We start from the raw sequence: 19,917 nt of genomic DNA on the forward strand, positions 1-19,917 counted from the left end.
CCATCCAGACAACGTCTCTGTCAGGGAGACCATGCTAAACCACATACCACATCCATCACAACAGCATGGCTTCACAGGAGAAGAGTCCTGATAATTCAGTAGTATTCCAGGAAACTAAAGATCTACCTTAAACTGTCGTTGGTTGGCTAGTTCATCATATTTAAATGTTTGTATTTGGAGCGTTTTGTGTGGGAGCTAAAATCAATGAGAATGATCTGAAATGTCTGGTCCTCTCTGAAACTTGTTACCCAGCAACAGAGCGACACACAGTAGAGACGAGCTGCTGCTGAAACCAGAGGAGAGGCTCGTCCTTCACTGCCGGTGACAGTAAAAACAAACAGGCACATTTTTACTTCTGCAAGAAGACAGACAAGGAAAGTAACCGATCCATCATTGTTCACTCTCACAGATTCCTGCTTGCACCAGTAACGTCCTCCTCGTTAACATGAAGAAGTCTTCCAGGATGAAGAAGAACACTGAAATGTAGAGATCTAGTCAGTTTCTCTGTGCCACAGACATTTAAAGACATTACTGTTCATCTGATGAAGTCAACATGTCTGAATATGCCAGGGCTAAAGGTCAAATGAAGTGACCTCTGAGACCTCAACGTGGTTAACAGTTGTCTGAAAATATCGTCTCAGTAGAAAAGGCAGACAGGAGTCTGATAGAGTCCTAGTAGGTCACCTCTCTGAGGAATGTTAGAGAATCAGACTGTAAACAACATGGAGACACACCTGCACAGGTAAATCCTCCTCAGCCCTGCAGAGTGACTGACTGAGGGAGCTGTTTGTTTGTTTCTGAGTTTAAACGGCGATGAAGAAGATCAATAATTAGGCAGCTTCCTCAGTGAATCACAGCAGGGAGCGACCACAGACAGATGGCAAGAGTCAGCAAAAATCTGCCCATTAAAACCTGCTGTTTGGTAAATAATACTAAAACTAATACTAATACTAATAATACTCATGCCAATACTACTAATAATACTACCTTTAAAGCAGTGGTTCTCAACTGGTCGGGTATCAGGACCCACCGCTACCCCCGCATCAGAAATAGGGACCCAAATGTTTTGACATCTTTAATCGCTTCAATTTATGTATGAAAAAAGTTGCAGTTTGGACCTTAAATGGAAGAAAACACGACTGAACAAAGAAAAAGGGTGACTCAAACATGTTAAAAATGACATAGACACTAAAAGCATGCATGCTTACATTTTATTTTTACTCCCTTTTCCCTGGACAGCATGCACTTTTAGTAAATTCATGAGGAATTACCCGAGAAAACTAGCTTAGTTATCCCAAGAAAATCAGATAAATCAGGAAATAAATCAGGGAATGTTGAGAAAATGAGATTAAAGACTGAAATGTAGTTATCGCAGGAAAAGTGAGTAAATAAAAACTATGGATGTGTATCCTTTAAGGGCTTCCATATATTCTAGACTTTTTGCCAGTTTTTTATTTCCAGGCATCTGTTCGTGACCCCCTGGAAAGGGCTCTGCAACCCAATTTTGGGTCCCAACCCACCACTTGAGAACCACTGCATTAAAGTACATAAATCAAAGTGCTGTAGAGTTTACGGAATAATAGAGAACGTACGGTGGCCGGTCAGGTCAAACAGTCTGCAAAAGCCAGACACACTCTAAATGACACAAAACGGCTTCAATAAGAGAAACGCTTCAACTTTAGAGACGAAATCAAAAGTCCAAACCAACTTCAAAAGGGGAAACACGATCAACTGACAAAACGCTCTCCAAGAATCTAAAACGAATACATGAACCACAAACGCGCTTCTAATACAAAACAATTCCACACTCAAAACCATCCTAATCCAAAACGCTCTTCAAAAAGCACCCGGCCTCCAGGGGGCGCTCTAGCAGGAAGAGCGAGAGTGAGGGACAGACCGATGGAAGAAAGAATGAGCCGAGGATGGACTTATGATTGTGTTTCTAAAGTCATTATGGGTAATAGTACTCGTTACCAGTATGTAGGTACATCAGGGTGTGAACTGGCAGGGAGATTCTCTCCTTCTGGTTCTGACTGACCCCCTCTGATGACACATTTTCATCTCTGGGGCTACAAGTTTTATCTGACTTATCAGTTAGTTTCTCCCCTCCACATATAGCATCATAGATCATCAGCTACTCAGCTGAGGTAAGTTTGCTCAGAGAAAAATGCCCTGATGTGTGGGAATATACCATAAAACACCAATTGACCACTGGGTGTGGCAGTACATTTTGACAAATAAACGCCTGTTCCAAATGATGTATTTACAGCTCCGATATGTGACTGAGATGAGAACCATATAGAATCAACTCACAACTCCCCCTCCCTTCCTGTTCTTCTCACTGTTTGAGATCCGTAGCTCCGCCCCTCTCTTTACGTGCCTCCTCGTGGGTGAGAATGTCCGCTGGATTTAATACTCACGGTGGCAAAGCGCTCGTAGAGTGATTTTGCTCTGCTTTTCACTGAAATCAACGGCCGAATCACAGGCAAGAAAACACTTCATCTCATCATGAACACATTCAACACAGAACCGAGCACCGCCGTAATTCTGCCATTGAACCAACTTTTCACTGAGCTGAGATACGGAAGCTACAGCGGCCAACGCTCCCTCTGACCTGAGCCTGATGGGCTGCGAGTACTAGCCTCCTCATTGGCTGGGGCACCCTGGTCCCTTGCTGGTTTTCTCAAGTGAGATAGCAGCGCCATGCGCCGGTGCAGCCAAAAAATAAAAAGTACGACATTAACTTTAAGCTGTCTGTCACCAACCTTGTGTTTGTTTAGTTTCTTACCGGGATTTAAAGTGTTTAGAGAGTGTTGAGTTGACAGAGCTAGTTTCGCCACAAACACCGCTAACCCAGGTACAGCTCACGTTAGCCCGCTAACCCAGGCACGGCTCACGTTAGTCCGCTAACCCATGTATGGCTCATGTTAGTCCGCTAACCCAGGCACGGCTCACGTTAGCCCGCTAACCCAGGTACAGCTCACGTTAGCCCGCTAACCCAGGTACAGCTCATGTTAGCCCGCTAACCCAGGTACAGCTCACGTTAGCCCGCTAACCCAGGTACGGCTCACGTTAGTCAGCTAACCCAGGAACGGCTCACGTTAGTCCGGTAACCCAGGAACGGCTCACGTTAGTCCGCTACCCCAGGTACGGCTCACGTTAGTCCGCTACCCCAGGTACGGCTCACGTTAGTCCGCTAACCCAGGTATGGATCACGTTAGTCCGCTACCCCAGGTATGGATCACGTTAGTCTGCTAACCCAGGTATGGATCACGTAAATCCGCTAACCCAGGTACGGCTCACGTTAGTCCGCTACCCCAGGTACGGCTCACGTTAGTCCGCTACCCCAGGTACGGCTCACGTTAGTCCGCTAACCCAGGTACGGCTCACGTTAGTCCGCTAACCCAGGAACGGCTCACGTTAGTCCGCTAACCCATGTACGGCTCACGTTAGTCCCCTAACCCAGGTACGGCTCACGTTAGACCGCTAACCCAGGTATGGCTCACGTTAGTCCGCTACCCCAGGTACGGCTCACGTTAGTCCGCTAACCCATGTACGGCTCACGTTAGTCCGCTACCCCAGGTATGGCTCACGTTAGTCCGCTAACCCAGGTACAGCTCACGTTAGTCCGCTACCCCAGGTACGGCTCACGTTAGTCCGCTACCCCAGGTATGGCTCACGTTAGTCCGCTACCCCAGGTACGGCTCACGTTAGTCCGCTAACCCAGGTATGGCTCATGTTAGTCCGCTAACCCAGGTACGGCTCACGTTACTCCGCTACCCCAGATATGGATCACGTTAGTCCGCTAACCCAGGTACGGCTCACGTTAGTCTGCTAACCCAGGTACGGCTCACGTTAGTCCGCTACCCCAGGTACGGCTCACGTTAGTCCGCTAACCCAGGTACGGCTCACGTTAGTCCGCTACCCCAGGTATGGATCACGTTAGTCCGCTAACCCATGTATGGCTCATGTTAGTCCGCTACCCCAGGTACGGCTCACGTTAGTCCGCTAACCCAGGTACGGCTCACGTTAGTCCGCTAACCCAGGTACGGCTCACGTTAGTCCGCTACCCCAGGTATGGATCACGTTAGTCCGCTAACCCAGTTACGGCTCACGTTAGTCAGCTAACCCAGGAACGGCTCACGTTAGTCCGCTAACCCAGGTACGGCTCACGTTAGTCCGCTAACCCAGGAACGGCTCACTTTAGTCCGCTAACCCAGGTACAGCTCACGTTAGTCCGCTAACCCAGGTACGGCTCACGTTAGTCCGCTAACCCAGGTACGGCTCACGTTAGCCCGCTAACCCAGGTACGGCTCACGTTAGTCCGCTAACCCAGGAACGGCTCACGTTAGTCCGCTAACCCATGTACGGCTCACGTTAGTCCGCTAACCCAGGTATGGCTCACGTTAGTCCGCTACCCGAGGTACGGCTCACGTTAGTCCGCTAACCCATGTACGGCTCACGTTAGTCCGCTACCCCAGGTATGGCTCACGTTAGTCCGCTAACCCAGGTACGGCTCACGTTAGTCTGCTAACCCAGGTATGGCTCACGTTAGTCCGCTACCCCAGGTACGGCTCACGTTAGTCCGCTAACCCATGTACGGCTCACGTTAGTCCGCTAACCCATGTATGGCTCACGTTAGTCCGCTAACCCATGTATGGCTCACGTTAGTCCGCTACCCCAGGTATGGATCACGTTAGTCCGCTAACCCATGTATGGCTCATGTTAGTCCGCTAACCCAGGTACGGCTCACGTTAGTCCGCTAACCCAGGTACGGCTCACGTTAGTCCGCTAACCCAGGAACGGCTCACTTTAGTCCGCTAACCCAGGTACAGCTCACGTTAGTCCGCTAACCCAGGTACGGCTCACGTTAGTCCGCTAACCCAGGTACGGCTCACGTTAGCCCGCTAACCCAGGTACGGCTCACGTTAGTCCGCTAACCCAGGAACGGCTCACGTTAGTCCGCTAACCCATGTACGGCTCACGTTAGTCCGCTAACCCAGGTATGGCTCACGTTAGTCCGCTACCCGAGGTACGGCTCACGTTAGTCCGCTAACCCATGTACGGCTCACGTTAGTCCGCTACCCCAGGTATGGCTCACGTTAGTCCGCTAACCCAGGTACGGCTCACGTTAGTCTGCTAACCCAGGTATGGCTCACGTTAGTCCGCTACCCCAGGTACGGCTCACGTTAGTCCGCTAACCCATGTACGGCTCACGTTAGTCCGCTAACCCATGTATGGCTCACGTTAGTCCGCTAACCCATGTATGGCTCACGTTAGTCCGCTACCCCAGGTATGGATCACGTTAGTCCGCTAACCCATGTATGGCTCATGTTAGTCCGCTAACCCAGGTACGGCTCACGTTAGTCCGCTAACCCAGGTACGGCTCACGTTAGTCCGCTAACCCAGGTACGGCTCACGTTAGTCCGCTACCCCAGGTACGGCTCACGTTAGTCCGCTACCCCAGGTACGGCTCACGTTAGTCCGCTACCCCAGGTACGGCTCACGTTAGTCCGCTAACCCAGGTACGGCTCACGTTAGCCCGCTAACCCAGGTACGGCTCACGTTAGTCCGCTAACCCAGGAACGGCTCACGTTAGTCCGCTAACCCATGTACGGCTCACGTTAGTCCGCTAACCCAGGTACGGCTCACGTTAGTCCGCTACCCCAGGTACGGCTCACGTTAGTCCGCTAACCCATGTACGGCTCACGTTAGTCCGCTACCCCAGGTATGGCTCACGTTAGTCCGCTAACCCAGGTACGGCTCACGTTAGTCTGCTAACCCAGGTATGGCTCACGTTAGTCCGCTACCCCAGGTACGGCTCACGTTAGTCCGCTAACCCATGTACGGCTCACGTTAGTCCGCTAACCCATGTATGGCTCACGTTAGTCCGCTAACCCATGTATGGCTCACGTTAGTCCGCTACCCCAGGTATAGATCACGTTAGTCCGCTAACCCATGTATGGCTCATGTTAGTCCGCTAACCCAGGTACGGCTCACGTTAGTCCGCTAACCCAGGTACGGCTCACGTTAGTCCGCTAACCCAGGTACGGCTCACGTTAGTCCGCTACCCCAGGTACGGCTCACGTTAGTCCGCTACCCCAGGTACGGCTCACGTTAGTCCGCTAACCCAGGTACGGTTCACGTTAGTCCGCTAACCCAGGTACGGCTCACGTTAGTCCGCTACCCCAGGTACGGCTCACGTTAGTCCGCTACCCCAGGTACGGCTCACGTTAGTCCGCTACCCCAGGTACGGCTCACGTTAGTCCGCTAACCCAGGTATGGATCACGTTAGTCCGCTACCCCAGGTACAGCTCACGTTAGTCCGCTAACCCAGGTATGGATCACGTTAGCCCGGCAGACCAAGGAGGAGCTGGTCCTGATGTAGACAATGGAGACTAAACTCTGTGCCCTGTATCCTGCTCTGCTCCACTTCCTGTCTTCAGACTGGACCTCTCTGATCTGATCCATCCTTCGCCGTGTCCTGACTCGCTCTGATGTTTCATAATCAGACTGTTTGGATAAACGTTGTCCCGCCTCTCTCACCTTTCAGTTTCTCTGCGAGCTGTGCTGCCTCGTGCTCCGTGTAGTGGACGATGGGTGGAGGAGACGGCGGTCTGAGGCGGTCCTCGTGGATCTTGCGTCGGTGGCGTTCCTCTCTGGCGAGCAGGCGTTGTTTACACTCCCACTCATACAGGTCGTCTCTGGCCTGAGCGAAGTCCACGTGGATCCTCCCTGAGTCTTTTTTATCAGTGCTAGAGCCGATTCGCATCCGGTACCCTGTTGAGAGAAATTAAAGGGTTATTGCGGTGTTTTTAAAGTTCCTCATGTTTCTGGAACATAATCTCTGATTTCAGTTTTTACTGGGGATCATTTTCAAACAGCGGAGAAGCTTCTCATTTATAAAATATCCTGAGGTTTCCCATGACTGTTATCACATTTTTTTCAAAAAGAAGAATGGAGATGCTGCTGAACAAATGACCAGAGACAAACTTTTATTTTAAATGAAGTTCATGAACACTGATCCATTTTTACTGGGCAGTAATGAATAAATTCAGGGGTTAAGTTGTTGAGAAATGTTATAAACTGCTGACCTCAGAGGTCTGTCCTGGTCCATCTGTGTTTCTATGAACTCAGGGGAGTTCGGATTGACTTTGTTCATTTTCAGTTCTTTCTCATGAGGAGGGGAGAGGAAGTTAGTCCAAACTCTCCTACCATGTCTTTGAATCTTTGGAATGTTTTCTGTGCTGCTCACCTGACAGGTAGATGGCTTTGTCCACCATGAACTCCTCGCTGAAGCGGATGTGACAGAAGTTCTTTTTGCTCTTCCTGATGGCGGCGATCTCTCCGCACTGATCAAACACCTCCCTGATGATCTCCTCTGTGGCGTTCTCTGGCAGACCGCCCACAAACACCGTCTTACAGCCGGGGGGGCGCTCACGTGTGGACGGAGGAGGAAGGTCTGAGGACAAAGAGACACCAAAGGATCTGAGTGTAAAACATGATTCTTCAGTCTTAAAGAGGATGATGATGATGAAGACCAGTCTTACTGGGGTTCTGGGGGAACAGCGTGCAGCTCTTGCAGTGGATGATCTCCTTAATGACGGGCATGTCGGGGGGAACAGGAGGGGGCGGGACCAGGCTGATTCCGGCCATCATAGGGTTGATGGGAGCAAGGAGACCGAGGCCGGGCTCGAACCTCTGGATGCACAGAGACTCTGCAAGACAGAGACACAGAGAAGTGTTATATAAAACATGGACGTAGTTCCCTCCCTCAGGTTTCTGAAGAGGCATTTTGAAGCCCAGTGCTGGCTGGCCCCATATTAGAAAAGCTGGCCCAGTCCCATTTCTAACTTCAAGTGCCCCCTTGGAGAAATGGTCCCTTACTCTTTGAGTTCCTGAAGGCATCAGCCATGACCACAACAGCAGACATTTCTACTCTGACTGATCAACAGGCCATTAGGAAACACCTGAGTCATGATCAGTGTGTTTTATTTTTATTTAGACCAAAACAAAAACACCTTTGGACACAAATATCTTTACAGAGATCTGGTAAATAAGTATGATTTATAGAGCATAAAAAGGTGAGAACCAGGGGAGTAATTCATCACAAAACAGAAAAACCTGCAGGAGAGGAAAAAGGAAAGGGGAGAAATGAAGCACTGTTATCTGATAGAAACAGATAACAAAATGGAGACCAGATCTGCAGGGAGACCAGGGAGAAGAGTCCAGAGTGTGTAAAAGAAAAGAGGAGAAGCCAGAGAAAAATGAGCATGGAGGAGGAGGAGAAAGTGAGGACGAGCGGTGAAGATAAAGAGGCGACAGGAGCCATGTTTCAGCTGTCTGGGTGAAAATAGAGCAGGCCGAGCGGAGGCAGAGGGCGGTGCAGCGTCCCATGTTCCCATCTACAACACCGCAATAACAAGAGAGCGGGTGGAACCAGACGTCAGCACAAAATCCCCCCCCCCCCCAAACCCCCCCCCACACCCACGCAGAAACAGCAGCAGAGGATGAAGTGATTTAAATGAGAGGAGAGGGAGGCTGTCACACTGAGAGAGGACAAACGTCTGCTCCAGAAAACTCAGAGAAATAAATGTTTGTGCTGCTGCTGGGAGGGCCGGACAGAGAACAACACCACCCAAGATCTCACTCCCTCAGCCTGGAACCACTGCCAGACTACAGGAGGAAGAGGAAGAGAAAGAGGAAGAGGAAGAGAAAGAAAAAGAGGGATAGGAAGAGAAAGAGGAAGAGGAAAAGGGAGGGAAAGAGGAAGAGGAAGAGAAAGAGGAAGAGGAAGAGAGAGAGAAACAGGGTTAGGAAGAGAAAGAGGAAGAGGAAGAGCAAGAGGAAGAGAAAGAAGAAGAGGGAGAGGAAGAAGACGAGGAAGAGGGAGATAGAGAGGAAGAGAAAGAGAAAGAAGGAGAGGAAGAGGAAGAGAAAGAAGAAGAGGGAGAGGAAGAGGAAGAAGAAGAGGGAGAGGAAGAGAGAGAGAGAGAGAAAGAGGAAGAGAAAGAGAAAGAAGAAGAGGGAGAGGGAGAGGAGGAGAAAGAGGAAGAGAGAGAGGAAGAGGGAGAGGAAGAGAGAGGAAGAGAAAGAGGAAGAGGAAAAGAAAGAGGAAGAGAGAGAGAGGAAGAGAGAGAGAAAGGGAAAGAGGGAGAGGAAGAAAGAGGAAGAAGAAGAGGAAGAGGGAGAGGGAGAGAGGAAGAGAGAGAGAAAGGGAAAGGGGAAGAGAAAGAAAGAGGAAGAGGAAGAAGAAGAGGAAGAGGGAGAGAGGAAGAGAGAGACAAAGAGGGAGAGGAAGAGAAAGAGGAAGAGAGAGAGAAAGAAAGAGGGAGAGAAGGAGGGAGAAAGAGAGGAAGAGAAAGAGGAAGAGAAGGGAAGAGAAAGAGGGAGAGGACGAGGACGAGAAAGAGGGAGAGGAAGAAGAAGATGGAGAGGAAAAGAAAGAGAAAGAGGAAGAGGAGGAGGAAGAGGAAGAGAAAGAGAAAGAAGAAGAGGGAGAGGAAGAGAGAGGAAGAGAAAGAGGAAGAGGAAAAGAAAGAGGAAGAGAGAGAGAGGAAGAGAGAGAGAAAGGGAAAGAGGAAGAGAAAGAAAGAGGAAGAGGAAGAAGAAGAGGAAGAGGGAGAGAGGAAGAGAGAGACAAAGAGGAAGAGGAAGAAGAAGAGGAAGAGGGAGAGAGGAAGAGAGAGACAAAGAGGGAGAGGAAGAGAAAGAGGAAGAGAGAGAGAAAGAAAGAGGGAGAGAAGGAGGGAGAAAGAGAGGAAGAGAAAGAGGAAGAGAAGGGAAGAGAAAGAGGGAGAGGACGAGGATGAGAAAGAGGGAGAGGAAGAAGAAGATGGAGAGGAAAAGAAAGAGAAAGAGGAAGAGGAGGAGCAAGAGGAAGAGGAAGAGAGAGAGGAAGAGGAGGAGGAAGAGAAAGAGGGAGAGAAAGAGTGAGAGGAAGAGAAAGAGAAAGAGGGAGAGAAAGAGGAACAGAAAGAAGAAGAGAGAGAGGAAGAGAAAGAGGGAGAGGAAGAAGAAGAGGGAGAGGAAAAGAAAGAGGGAGAGGAAGAGGAGGAGGAATAGAAAGAGAGAGAGAAAGAGAAAGAGGTAGAGAAAGAGGAAAAGAAAGAGGAAAAGGAAGAGAAAGAGGAAGTGAGAGAGAAAGAGGGATAGGAAGAGAAAGAGGAAGAGGATGAGGAAGAGAAAGAAGAAGAGGGAGAGGAAGAGGGAGAGGAAGAGAAAGAGAAAGAAGGAGAGGAAGAGGAAGAGAAAGAAGAAGAGAAAGAGGAAGAGGTATACTACGCTGAGAACGTCATAAATCTTGGTGAAAAATTCGTTGTAACTGTTTTAATTCTCTACATTTCTTAGAACAATCTGAAGGTTTAACAGCTTCAGTCACTCTTTAAACTATATTTACATCCTCACTGTCAGAGGCTGGCTGTCAAAAATCTACCTGCTGTTAACCATCCAATAACAGGAGAGGAATGTCTACTTCTAAGTCTTGATGGAGGAGGAGCTCTAGCTGTTTTGGCTTCACTTTTACAGAGCGGTCCATCGTCCATCTTTCTACACAGGTGGTGATAAAAGCCTACATGGTGATAAATCTAAACGTGTCATTTATGTGAGAGAGGGATGACGGAGCTTCTAGAGGGTTCACACCTCCACACGGCTCATCAGTCAGCAGGGGGCCGGGCTGGGTTTGGGCGTTAGAGCATGAACACAGTTATTAATATGACTTCTGATTCTGTTTACTCAAAGAAGGAAAGGCCTGTTAAAGCTAAAGCAGGCCTTCTCTGAGCGCCACAGGCCTAACATTCCTCTCATGTTTTCATTTCTGCAGAAAGCCTGTTTGGAGAACTTCCCTCACATTCTGCATTAACCACCCTCAGTCGTATAAAAAGAAAGAAAAACAGAGAGATAATCCTCCATAAATCAGAGCATGTGCAGCCGCGGTGCGTTCACAGACTCCTCAGGTCTTAGGAAAACTCATTAAAGCGTTGTCTGCGATAACCCGAGCAGGTAAATTACACCTCTGTGAGCCACACATTCATCACAATCACAGTGCTGCTCTTTGCTCGCAGAGCCAACACGACGCGAGGAGCCTTTATTTCTCTGGCTCTGAGAGTCGAGAACGTCGGCCAAAAACAGGAGAGAGAGGAAGAAATATGGAGGAGAAGAAAAACAGAGAGAGCAGAGCCAGGAGGGAAGGGAGGGTCGGGATCTAATTGGGATTATTTTACAGAAACATCTGGAATATTTTATCCTTAAGGTGAGATCTCATCTGCTAAATGAACACAGACTGAACATCTAAGGACTCCAAATAATCCTGATCCTAACCTCAATCCAACCCTGATCAGCCTGCAGTCAGAGACACAATCCTCATTATAAAAATACCCATCAGCCCCTGAGGTGGAGGTCGACCACACTCTTCCTCATTAAAGCTAATTTTATTCTACTGTTCTATCAGTGAAGATAAAACTGACAATAACACTCTTTAAAACAGTGTTACGTAACCAAAGAGCCAAACTGTTGAAAAATACCTTAGCAAGAGCCACAATATAAGAGGTGAAGAGGCAGAAAGGGTTAAAGTTGCAATAAAAATTCACTTAAGGTGGGAAAAAAGGGTTAAAGTTGCAATAAAAATTCACTTAAGGTGGCAAGAAAGGGTTAAAGTTGCAATAAAAATTCACTTAAGGTGGGAAAAAAAGGTTAAAGTTGCAATAGAAATTCATTTAAGGTGGCAAGAAAGGGTTAAAGTTGCAATAAAAATTCATTTAAGGTGGCAAGAAAGGGTTAAAGTTGCAATAAAAATTCATTTAAGGTGGCAAAAAAAGGTTAAAGTTGCAATAGAAATTGATTTAAGGTGGCAAAAAAAGGTTAAAGTTGCAATAGAAATTCATTTAAGGTGGCAAAAAAGGGTTAAAGTTGCAATAGAAATTAATTTAAGGTGGCAAAAAAAAGTTAAAGTTGCAATAGAAATTGATTTAAGGTGGCAAAAAAAGGTTAAAGTTGCAATAGAAATTCATTTAAGGTGGCAAGAAAGGGTTAAAGTTGGAATAAAAATTCATTTAAGGTGGCAAGAAAGGGTTAAAGTTGCAATAGAAATTAATTTAAGGTGGCAAAAAAGGGTTAAAGTTGCAATAGAAATTCACTTAAGGTGGCAAGAAAGGGTTAAAGTTGCAATAAAAATTCATTTAAGATGGCAAGAAAGGGTTAAAGTTGGGATAAAAATTCACTTAAGGTGGCAAAAAAGGGTTAAAGTTGCAATAGAAATTCACTTAAGGTGGCAAGAAAGGGTTAAAGTTGCAATAAAAATTCATTTATGGGGCAAGAAAGGGTTAAAGTTGCAATAGAAATTCATTTAAGGTGGCAAGAAAGGGTTAAAGTTGCAATAAAAATTCATTTTAGGTGGCAAGAAAGGGTTAAAGTTGGAATAAAAATTCATTTAAGGTGGGAAAAAGGGTTAAAGTTGCAATAAAATTCACTTAAGGTGGCAAAAAAGGGTTAAAGTTGCAATAAAAATTCATTTAAGATGGCAAGGAAAGGTTAAAGTTGCAATAGAAATTCACTTAAGGTGGCAAGAAAGGGTTAAAGTTGCAATAAAAATTCATTTAAGGTGGGAAAAAAGGGTTAAAGTTGCAATAAAAATTCACTTAAGGTGGCAAAAAAGGGTTAAAGTTGCAAAAAAAATTCACTTAAGGTGGCAAAAAAGGGTTAAAGTTGCAATAAAAATTCATTTAAGGTGGGAAAAAAGGGTTAAAGTTGCAATAAAAATTCATTTAAGATGGCAAGAAAGGGTTAAAGTTGGAATAAAAATTCATTTAAGGTGGGAAAAAGGGTTAAAGTTGCAATAAAATTTTCTTAAGGTGGCAAAAAAGGGTTAAAGTTGCAATAAAAATTCATTTAAGATGGCAAGGAAAGGTTAAAGTTGCAATAGAAATTCATTTAAGGTGGCAAGAAAGGGTTAAAGTTGCAATAAAAATTGATTTAAGGTGGCAAGAAAGGGTTAAAGTTGCAATAAAAATTCACTTAAGGTGGGAAAAAAGGGTTAAAGTTGCAATAGAAATTCACTTAAGGTGGCAAAAAAGGGTTAAAGTTGCAATAGAAATTCATTTAAGGTGGGAAAAAAGGGTTAAAGTTGCAATAAAAATTCATTTAAGGTGGCAAGAAAGGGTTAAAGTTGCAATAAAAATTCATTTAAGGTGGCAAAAAAAGGTTAAAGTTGCAATACAAATTCATTTAAGGTGGCAAAAAAAGGTTAAAGTTGCAATAGAAATTCATTTAAGGTGGCAAAAAAGGGTTAAAGTTGCAATAGAAATTCATTTAAGGTGGCAAAAAAAGGGTTAAAGTTGCAATAAAACTTCATTTAAGGTGGCAAAAAAAGGTTAAAGTTGCAATAGAAATTCATTTAAGGTGGCAAGAAAGGGTTGAAGTTGCAATAAAAATTCATTTAAGGTGGCAAGAAAGGGTTAAAGTTGCAATAAAAATTCATTTAAGATGGCAAGAAAGGGTTAAAGTTGGAATAAAAATTCACTTAAGGTGGCAAAAAAGGGTTAAAGTTGCAATAGAAATTCACTTAAGGTGGCAAGAAAGGGTTAAAGTTGCAATAAAAATTCATTTAAGGTGGCAAAAAAAAGTTAAAGTTGCAATAAAACTTCATTTAAGGTGGCAAGAAAGGGTTAAAGTTGCAATAAAAATTCATTTAAGGTGGCAAGAAAGGGTTAAAGTTGGAATAAAAATTCATTTAAGGTGGGAAAAAGGGTAAAAGTTGCAATAAAATTCACTTAAGGTGGCAAGAAAGGGTTAAAGTTGCAATAAAAATTCATTTAAGGTGGCAAGAAAGGGTTAAGGTGGCAATAAAAATTCATTTAAGATGGCAAGAAAGGGTTAAAGTTGCAATAAAAATTCATTTAAGATGGCAAGAAAGGGTTAAAGTTGCAATAAAAATTCACTTAAGGTGGCAAAAAAGGGTTAAAGTTGCAATAGAAATTCACTTAAGGTGGCAAGAAAGGGTTAAAGTGGCAATAAAAATTCATTTAAGGTGGCAAGAAAGGGTTAAAGTGGCAATAAAAATTCATTTAAGGTGGCAAGAAAGGGTTAAAGTTGCAATAAAATTTCACTTAAGGTGGCAAAAAAGGGTTAAAGTTGCAATAGAAATTCACTTAAGGTGGCAAGAAAGGGTTAAAGTTGCAATAAAAATTCATTTAAGGTGGCAAGAAAGGGTTAAAGTTGCAATAGAAATTCATTTAAGGTGGCAAGAAAGGGTTAAAGTTGCAATAAAAATTCATTTAAGGTGGCAAGAAAGGGTTAAAGTTGGAATAAAAATTCATTTAAGGTGGGAAAAAGGGTAAAAGTTGCAATAAAATTCATTTAAGGTGGCAAGAAAGGGTTAAAGTTGCAATAGAAATTCACTTAAGGTGGGAAAAAAGGGTTAAAGTTGCAATAAAAATTCATTTAAGGTGGCAAGAAAGGGTTAAAGTTGCAATAAAAATTCATTTAAGATGGCAAGAAAGGGTTAAAGTTGGAATAAAAATTCATTTAAGGTGGGAAAAAGGGTTAAAGTTGCAATAGAAATTCACTTAAGTGGGAAAAAAGGGTTAAAGTTGCAATAAAAATTCACTTAAGGTGGCAAAAAAGGGTTAAAGTTGCAAAAAAAAATTCACTTAATGTGGCAAAAAAAGGTTAAAGTTGCAAGAAAAATTCATTTAAGGTGGCAAGAAAGGGTTAAAGTTGCAATAAAAATTCATTTAAGGTGGCAAAAAAAGGTTAAAGTTGCAATAAAAATTCATTTAAGGTGGCAAGAAAGGGTTAAAGTTGCAATAAAAATTCATTTAAGGTGGCAAGAAAGGGTTAAAGTGGCAATAAAAATTCATTTAAGGTGGCAAGAAAGGGTTAAAGTTGCAATAAAAATTCATTTAAGGTGGCAAGAAAGGGTTAAAGTTGCAATAAAAATTCATTTAAGATGGCAAGAAAGGGTTAAAGTTGGAATAAAAATTCATTTAAGGTGGGAAAAAGGGTTAAAGTTGCAATAAAATTCACTTAAGGTGGCAAAAAAGGGTTAAAGTTGCAATAAAAATTCATTTAAGGTGGCAAGAAAGGGTTAAAGTTGCAATAAAAATTCACTTAAGGTGGCAAGAAAGGGTTAAAGTTGCAATAAAAATTCACTTAAGGTGGCAAAAAAGGGTTAAAGTTGCAATAAAAATTCATTTAAGGTGGCAAGAAAGGGTTAAAGTTGCAATAAAAATTCATTTAAGATGGCAAGAAAGGGTTAAAGTTGGAATAAAAATTGATTTAAGGTGGGAAAAAGGGTTAAAGTTGCAATAAAATTCACTTAAGGTGGCAAAAAAGGGTTAAAGTTGCAATAAAAATTCATTTAAGATGGCAAGGAAAGGTTAAAGTTGCAATAGAAATTCACTTAAGGTGGGAAAAAAGGGTTAAAGTTGCAATAAAAATTCACTTAAGGTGGCAAAAAAGGGTTAAAGTTGCAAAAAAAATTCACTTAAGGTGGCAAAAAAAGGTTTAAGTTGCAATAAAAATTCATTTAAGGTGGCAAGAAAGGGTTAAAGTTGCAATAAAAATTCATTTAAGGTGGCAAGAAAGGGTTAAAGTGGCAATAAAAATTCATTTAAGATGGCAAGAAAGGGTTAAAGTTGGAATAAAAATTCATTTAAGGTGGGAAAAAGGGTTAAAGTTGCAATAAAATTCACTTAAGGTGGCAAAAAAGGGTTAAAGTTGCAATAAAAATTCATTTAAGGTGGCAAGAAAGGGTTAAAGTTGCAATAAAAATTCACTTAAGGTGGGAAAAAAGGGTTAAAGTTGGAATAAAAATTCACTTAAGGTGGCAAAAAAGGGTTAAAGTTGCAATAGAAATTCATTTAAGGTGGCAAGAAAGGGTTAAAGTTGCAATAAAAATTCATTTAAGGTGGCAAGAAAGGGTTAAAGTTGCAATAAAAATTCATTTAAGATGGCAAGAAAGGGTTAAAGTTGCAATAAAAATTCATTTAAGGTGGGAAAAAGGGTTAAAGTTGCAATACAATTCACTTAAGGTGGCAAAAAAGGGTTAAAGTTGCAATAAAAATTGATTTAAGGTGGCAAGAAAGGGTTAAAGTTGCAATAAAAATTCACTTAAGGTGGGAAAAAAGGGTTAAAGTTGGAATAAAAATTCACTTAAGGTGGCAAAAAAGGGTTAAAGTTGCAATAGAAATTCATTTAAGGTGGCAAGAAAGGGTTAAAGTTGCAATAAAAATTCATTTAAGGTGGCAAGAAAGGGTTAAAGTTGCAATAAAAATTCACTTAAGGTGGCAAGAAAGGGTTAAAGTTGCAATAGAAATTCACTTAAGGTGGCAAAAAAGGGTTAAAGTTGCAATAGAAATTCATTTAAGGTGGCAAGAAAGGGTTAAAGTTGCAATAGAAATTCATTTAAGGTGGCAAGAAAGGGTTAAAGTTGCAATAAAAATTCATTTAAGGTGGCAAGAAAGGGTTAAAGTTGCAATAAAAATTCATTTAAGGTGGCAAAAAAAGGTTAAAGTTGCAATACAAATTCATTTAAGGTGGCAAGAAAGGGTTAAAGTTGAAATATAAATTAATTTAAGGTGGAAATAAAGGGTTAAAGTTGCAATAAAAATTCATTTAAGGTGGCAAGAAAGGGTTAAAGTTGCAATAAAAATTCATTTAAGGTGGCAAAAAAAGGTTAAAGTTGCAATACAAATTCATTTAAGGTGGCAAGAAAGGGTTAAAGTGGCAATAAAAAGTCATTTAAGGTGGCGAAATTGTTCAAAAACTGGGAGGGAATGGCAAAAATGAGTAAAACGCATGCATGAAATGGGAAAGTATGAAAGGAAAGTGGAGAGAAAAGTGTCAATAATGGGTGGAAATCAACTGGCAAAAAGCAGCAGAGTGGCAAAAAAGGGGAAAAGGTGGCATTAAATGGCAAAAAACATCTTAAATGGACAAAAACAGCAAGAAAGGTGAAAACAAAGGCAGTAAGCAGGATAAAAGAGGTCAAACCTGGTGTGAAAGGGCATGAATATCCCTCCTCCAGCTATGAGCGCTGAATCTGGAGGATTTTCTATGGCTAACATTAGCCAGCTAGCTGTGATTCAGCTATGCTACATGCTGCTGCTGTGCTAGGCTAACTAAGAGTCCTGTGTGAACAGAAGGCTAGCTAAATTAGACGTGTGAATAAACAATCTGACCACTGAGATAATTACCCATCTTTGTTAGTTTTGGATCTGCATTAGAGAGCAGGCCTAGCTAACAGACTGCACAGCCTTAAAGGTTCCTCCATGAGTTTACTGATCTGCTGGTGATGACCCCAGAACATTTTTTCTGTTGCATCCTGATTTATTTGCTCAAATATGATAAAACAGAGAAATACGTGCACAGAGGGCCACCCCTGGTCACAGTGAGGCCCCCCTGGTGATGAGGCCCTACACGCTGTGCGTGGTCTGCGTACAGGCAGGGGCGGGCCTGCACTGACCTGGCTGTTGTGCAGGTAGATGAGTTTATTCTGGAACTTTCTGTAGTCTCTGACTGGGACAGGAGGTTAGAAAGTGAATCTGGATGTCATTCTAGCTCCTGTCAGCTCTTTCTGATCTAAATGTTCCCTCGTGTGCGTTAAACTGGGAGGAGACGAGTCCTAGCTGCCAGAGGTGGAGCCGGATCATCATGGCATCATTTTTTAAACAACATGTCATGGGTTGAATATTTCCTCCTCCTCTCAGAGAAGCGGCTCTCTCTCTGCTGTCTGTCTCTGCTCGCTCCGCTCCGTTAAATCCACACATTCAATTATTCTGAGCTTAACACACAAAAAAGTGCACAAATCTCCCAGCATTCATTTAATAAACCTGCACAATGCAGCAGTTATTATAGCAGCAGAGCCCACCCCGGGTCTTTATACACAGAGAGACGCTCCAATAATCCTCCTCTACCTCCCCAAAACAATCCACACACACAGAGAATATACTACACCAAGGCTAGAGGACTTTCTATTCTAATGATAGCAGTAATGCAGCTGTATTTATACACAAACACAGAGAATATACTACACCAAGGCTAGAGGACTTTCTATTCTAATGATAGCAGTAATGCAGCTGTATTTATACAAACACAGAGAATATACTACACCAAGGCTTAGAGGACTTTCTATTCTAATGATAGCAGTAATGCAGCTGTATTTATACAAACACAGAGAATATACTACACCAAGACTAGAGGACTTTCTATTCTAATGATAGCAGTAATGCAGCTGTATTTATACAAACACAGAGAATATACTACACCAAGGCTAGAGGACTTTCTATTCTAATGATAGCAGTAATGCAGCTGTATTTATACAAACACAGAGAATATACTACACCAAGACTAGAGGACTTTCTATTCTAATGATAGCAGTAATGCAGCTGTATTTATACACAAACACAGAGAATATACTACACCAAGGCTAGAGGACTTTCTATTCTAATGATAGCAGTAATGCAGCTGTATTTATACAAACACAGAGAATATACTACACCAAGGCTTAGAGGACTTTCTATTCTAATGATAGCAGTAATGCAGCTGTATTTATACAAACACAGAGAATATACTACACCAAGGCTTAGAGGACTTTCTATTCTAATGATAGCAGTAATGCAGCTGTATTTATACAAACACAGAGAATATACTACACCAAGGCTTAGAGGACTTTCTATTGTAATGATAGCAGTAATGCAGCTGTATTTATACACAAACACAGAGAATATACTACACCAAGACTAGAGGACTTTCTATTCTAATGATAGCAGTAATGCAGCTGTATTTATACAAACACAGAGAATATACTACACCAAGGCTTAGAGGACTTTCTATTGTAATGATAGCAGTAATGCAGCTGTATTTATACAAACACAGAGAATATACTACACCAAGACTAGAGGACTTTCTATTCTAATGATAGCAGTAATGCAGCTGTATTTATACACAAACACAGAGAATATACTACACCAAGGCTAGAGGACTTTCTATTCTAATGATAGCAGTAATGCAGCTGTATTTATACACAAACACAGAGAATATACTACACCAAGGCTAGAGGACTTTCTATTCTAATGATAGCAGTAATGCAGCTGTATTTATACACAAACACAGAGAATATACTACACCAAGACTAGAGGACTTTCTATTCTAATGATAGCAGTAATGCAGCTGTATTTATACACAAACAGAGAATATACTACACCAAGGCTAGAGGACTTTCTATTCTAATGATAGCAGTAATGCAGCTGTATTTACGGAGGGAGGAGCTACACACTGATAGAAGGCCGGGAACTAAATAGGGTGTGAGTTACTCTGCAGTCTATAGGATGTTTAGATACGAAGACCTGAGACATCCAGATGCTTCTCTCCTCTCGTCACTAATGTAGCTTTGACAGAAACACTAGTGGACTCACAGAGCAAAAACTACTCAAACATTAGCTGTAAAAAAAAAAAAAACAGTTCCAAAAAAGCTGGGTCGCTGTGTAAAATGTAAATAAAAACAGAAGTCAATGACTATCACATCTCTTAAACACATATTTGATTCAGATCGGAACAGAAACAACATATCAGAAGTTAAACTGAGACATTTTAACATTTCAGGAGAAAGTTTAGCTCAGTATGATTTGGTTTGAAGCCACAAATCTCAAGCAGTAGGGACAGGGTAACAAAAGGCTGGAAAAGTAAGTGCTACTGATGAAAAACAGCTGGGGGAGCATTATGACACTAATGAGGTTAATTATCAACAGGTCAGTCACATGACTGGGTATAAAAGGAGCATTTTAGAGAGACAGAGTCTCTCAGAAGTAAAGATGGGCAGAGGTTCACCAATCTGTGAAAGACTGAGTCTAAAAATGTGAAATTTCAGAGAAATGTTCCTCAGACTATCTACAGTCCATCATATCATCAAAGATTCAGAGG

General features: G+C 42.8%; 1 protein-coding gene across 1 annotated transcript in view; it reads right to left on the reverse strand.

Moving 5' to 3' along the window:
- enox1 (ecto-NOX disulfide-thiol exchanger 1) overlaps positions 1–19,917 on the reverse strand; it is a 158,680-nt gene that overhangs the window by 68,477 nt on the left and 70,286 nt on the right. Inside the window, exons 4-6 of the mRNA XM_041807440.1 lie at positions 7,551–7,718; positions 7,256–7,462; positions 6,547–6,780 (exon numbers count right to left, since the gene is read on the reverse strand). Coding sequence (XP_041663374.1) covers positions 6,547–6,780; positions 7,256–7,462; positions 7,551–7,718 — 609 coding nt within the window. The remainder of the gene's footprint in view (positions 1–6,546; positions 6,781–7,255; positions 7,463–7,550; positions 7,719–19,917) is intronic.

Source organism: Cheilinus undulatus, linkage group 15, assembly GCF_018320785.1.
Source record: "Cheilinus undulatus linkage group 15, ASM1832078v1, whole genome shotgun sequence".
Lineage (NCBI taxonomy): Eukaryota > Metazoa > Chordata > Actinopteri > Labriformes > Labridae > Cheilinus > Cheilinus undulatus.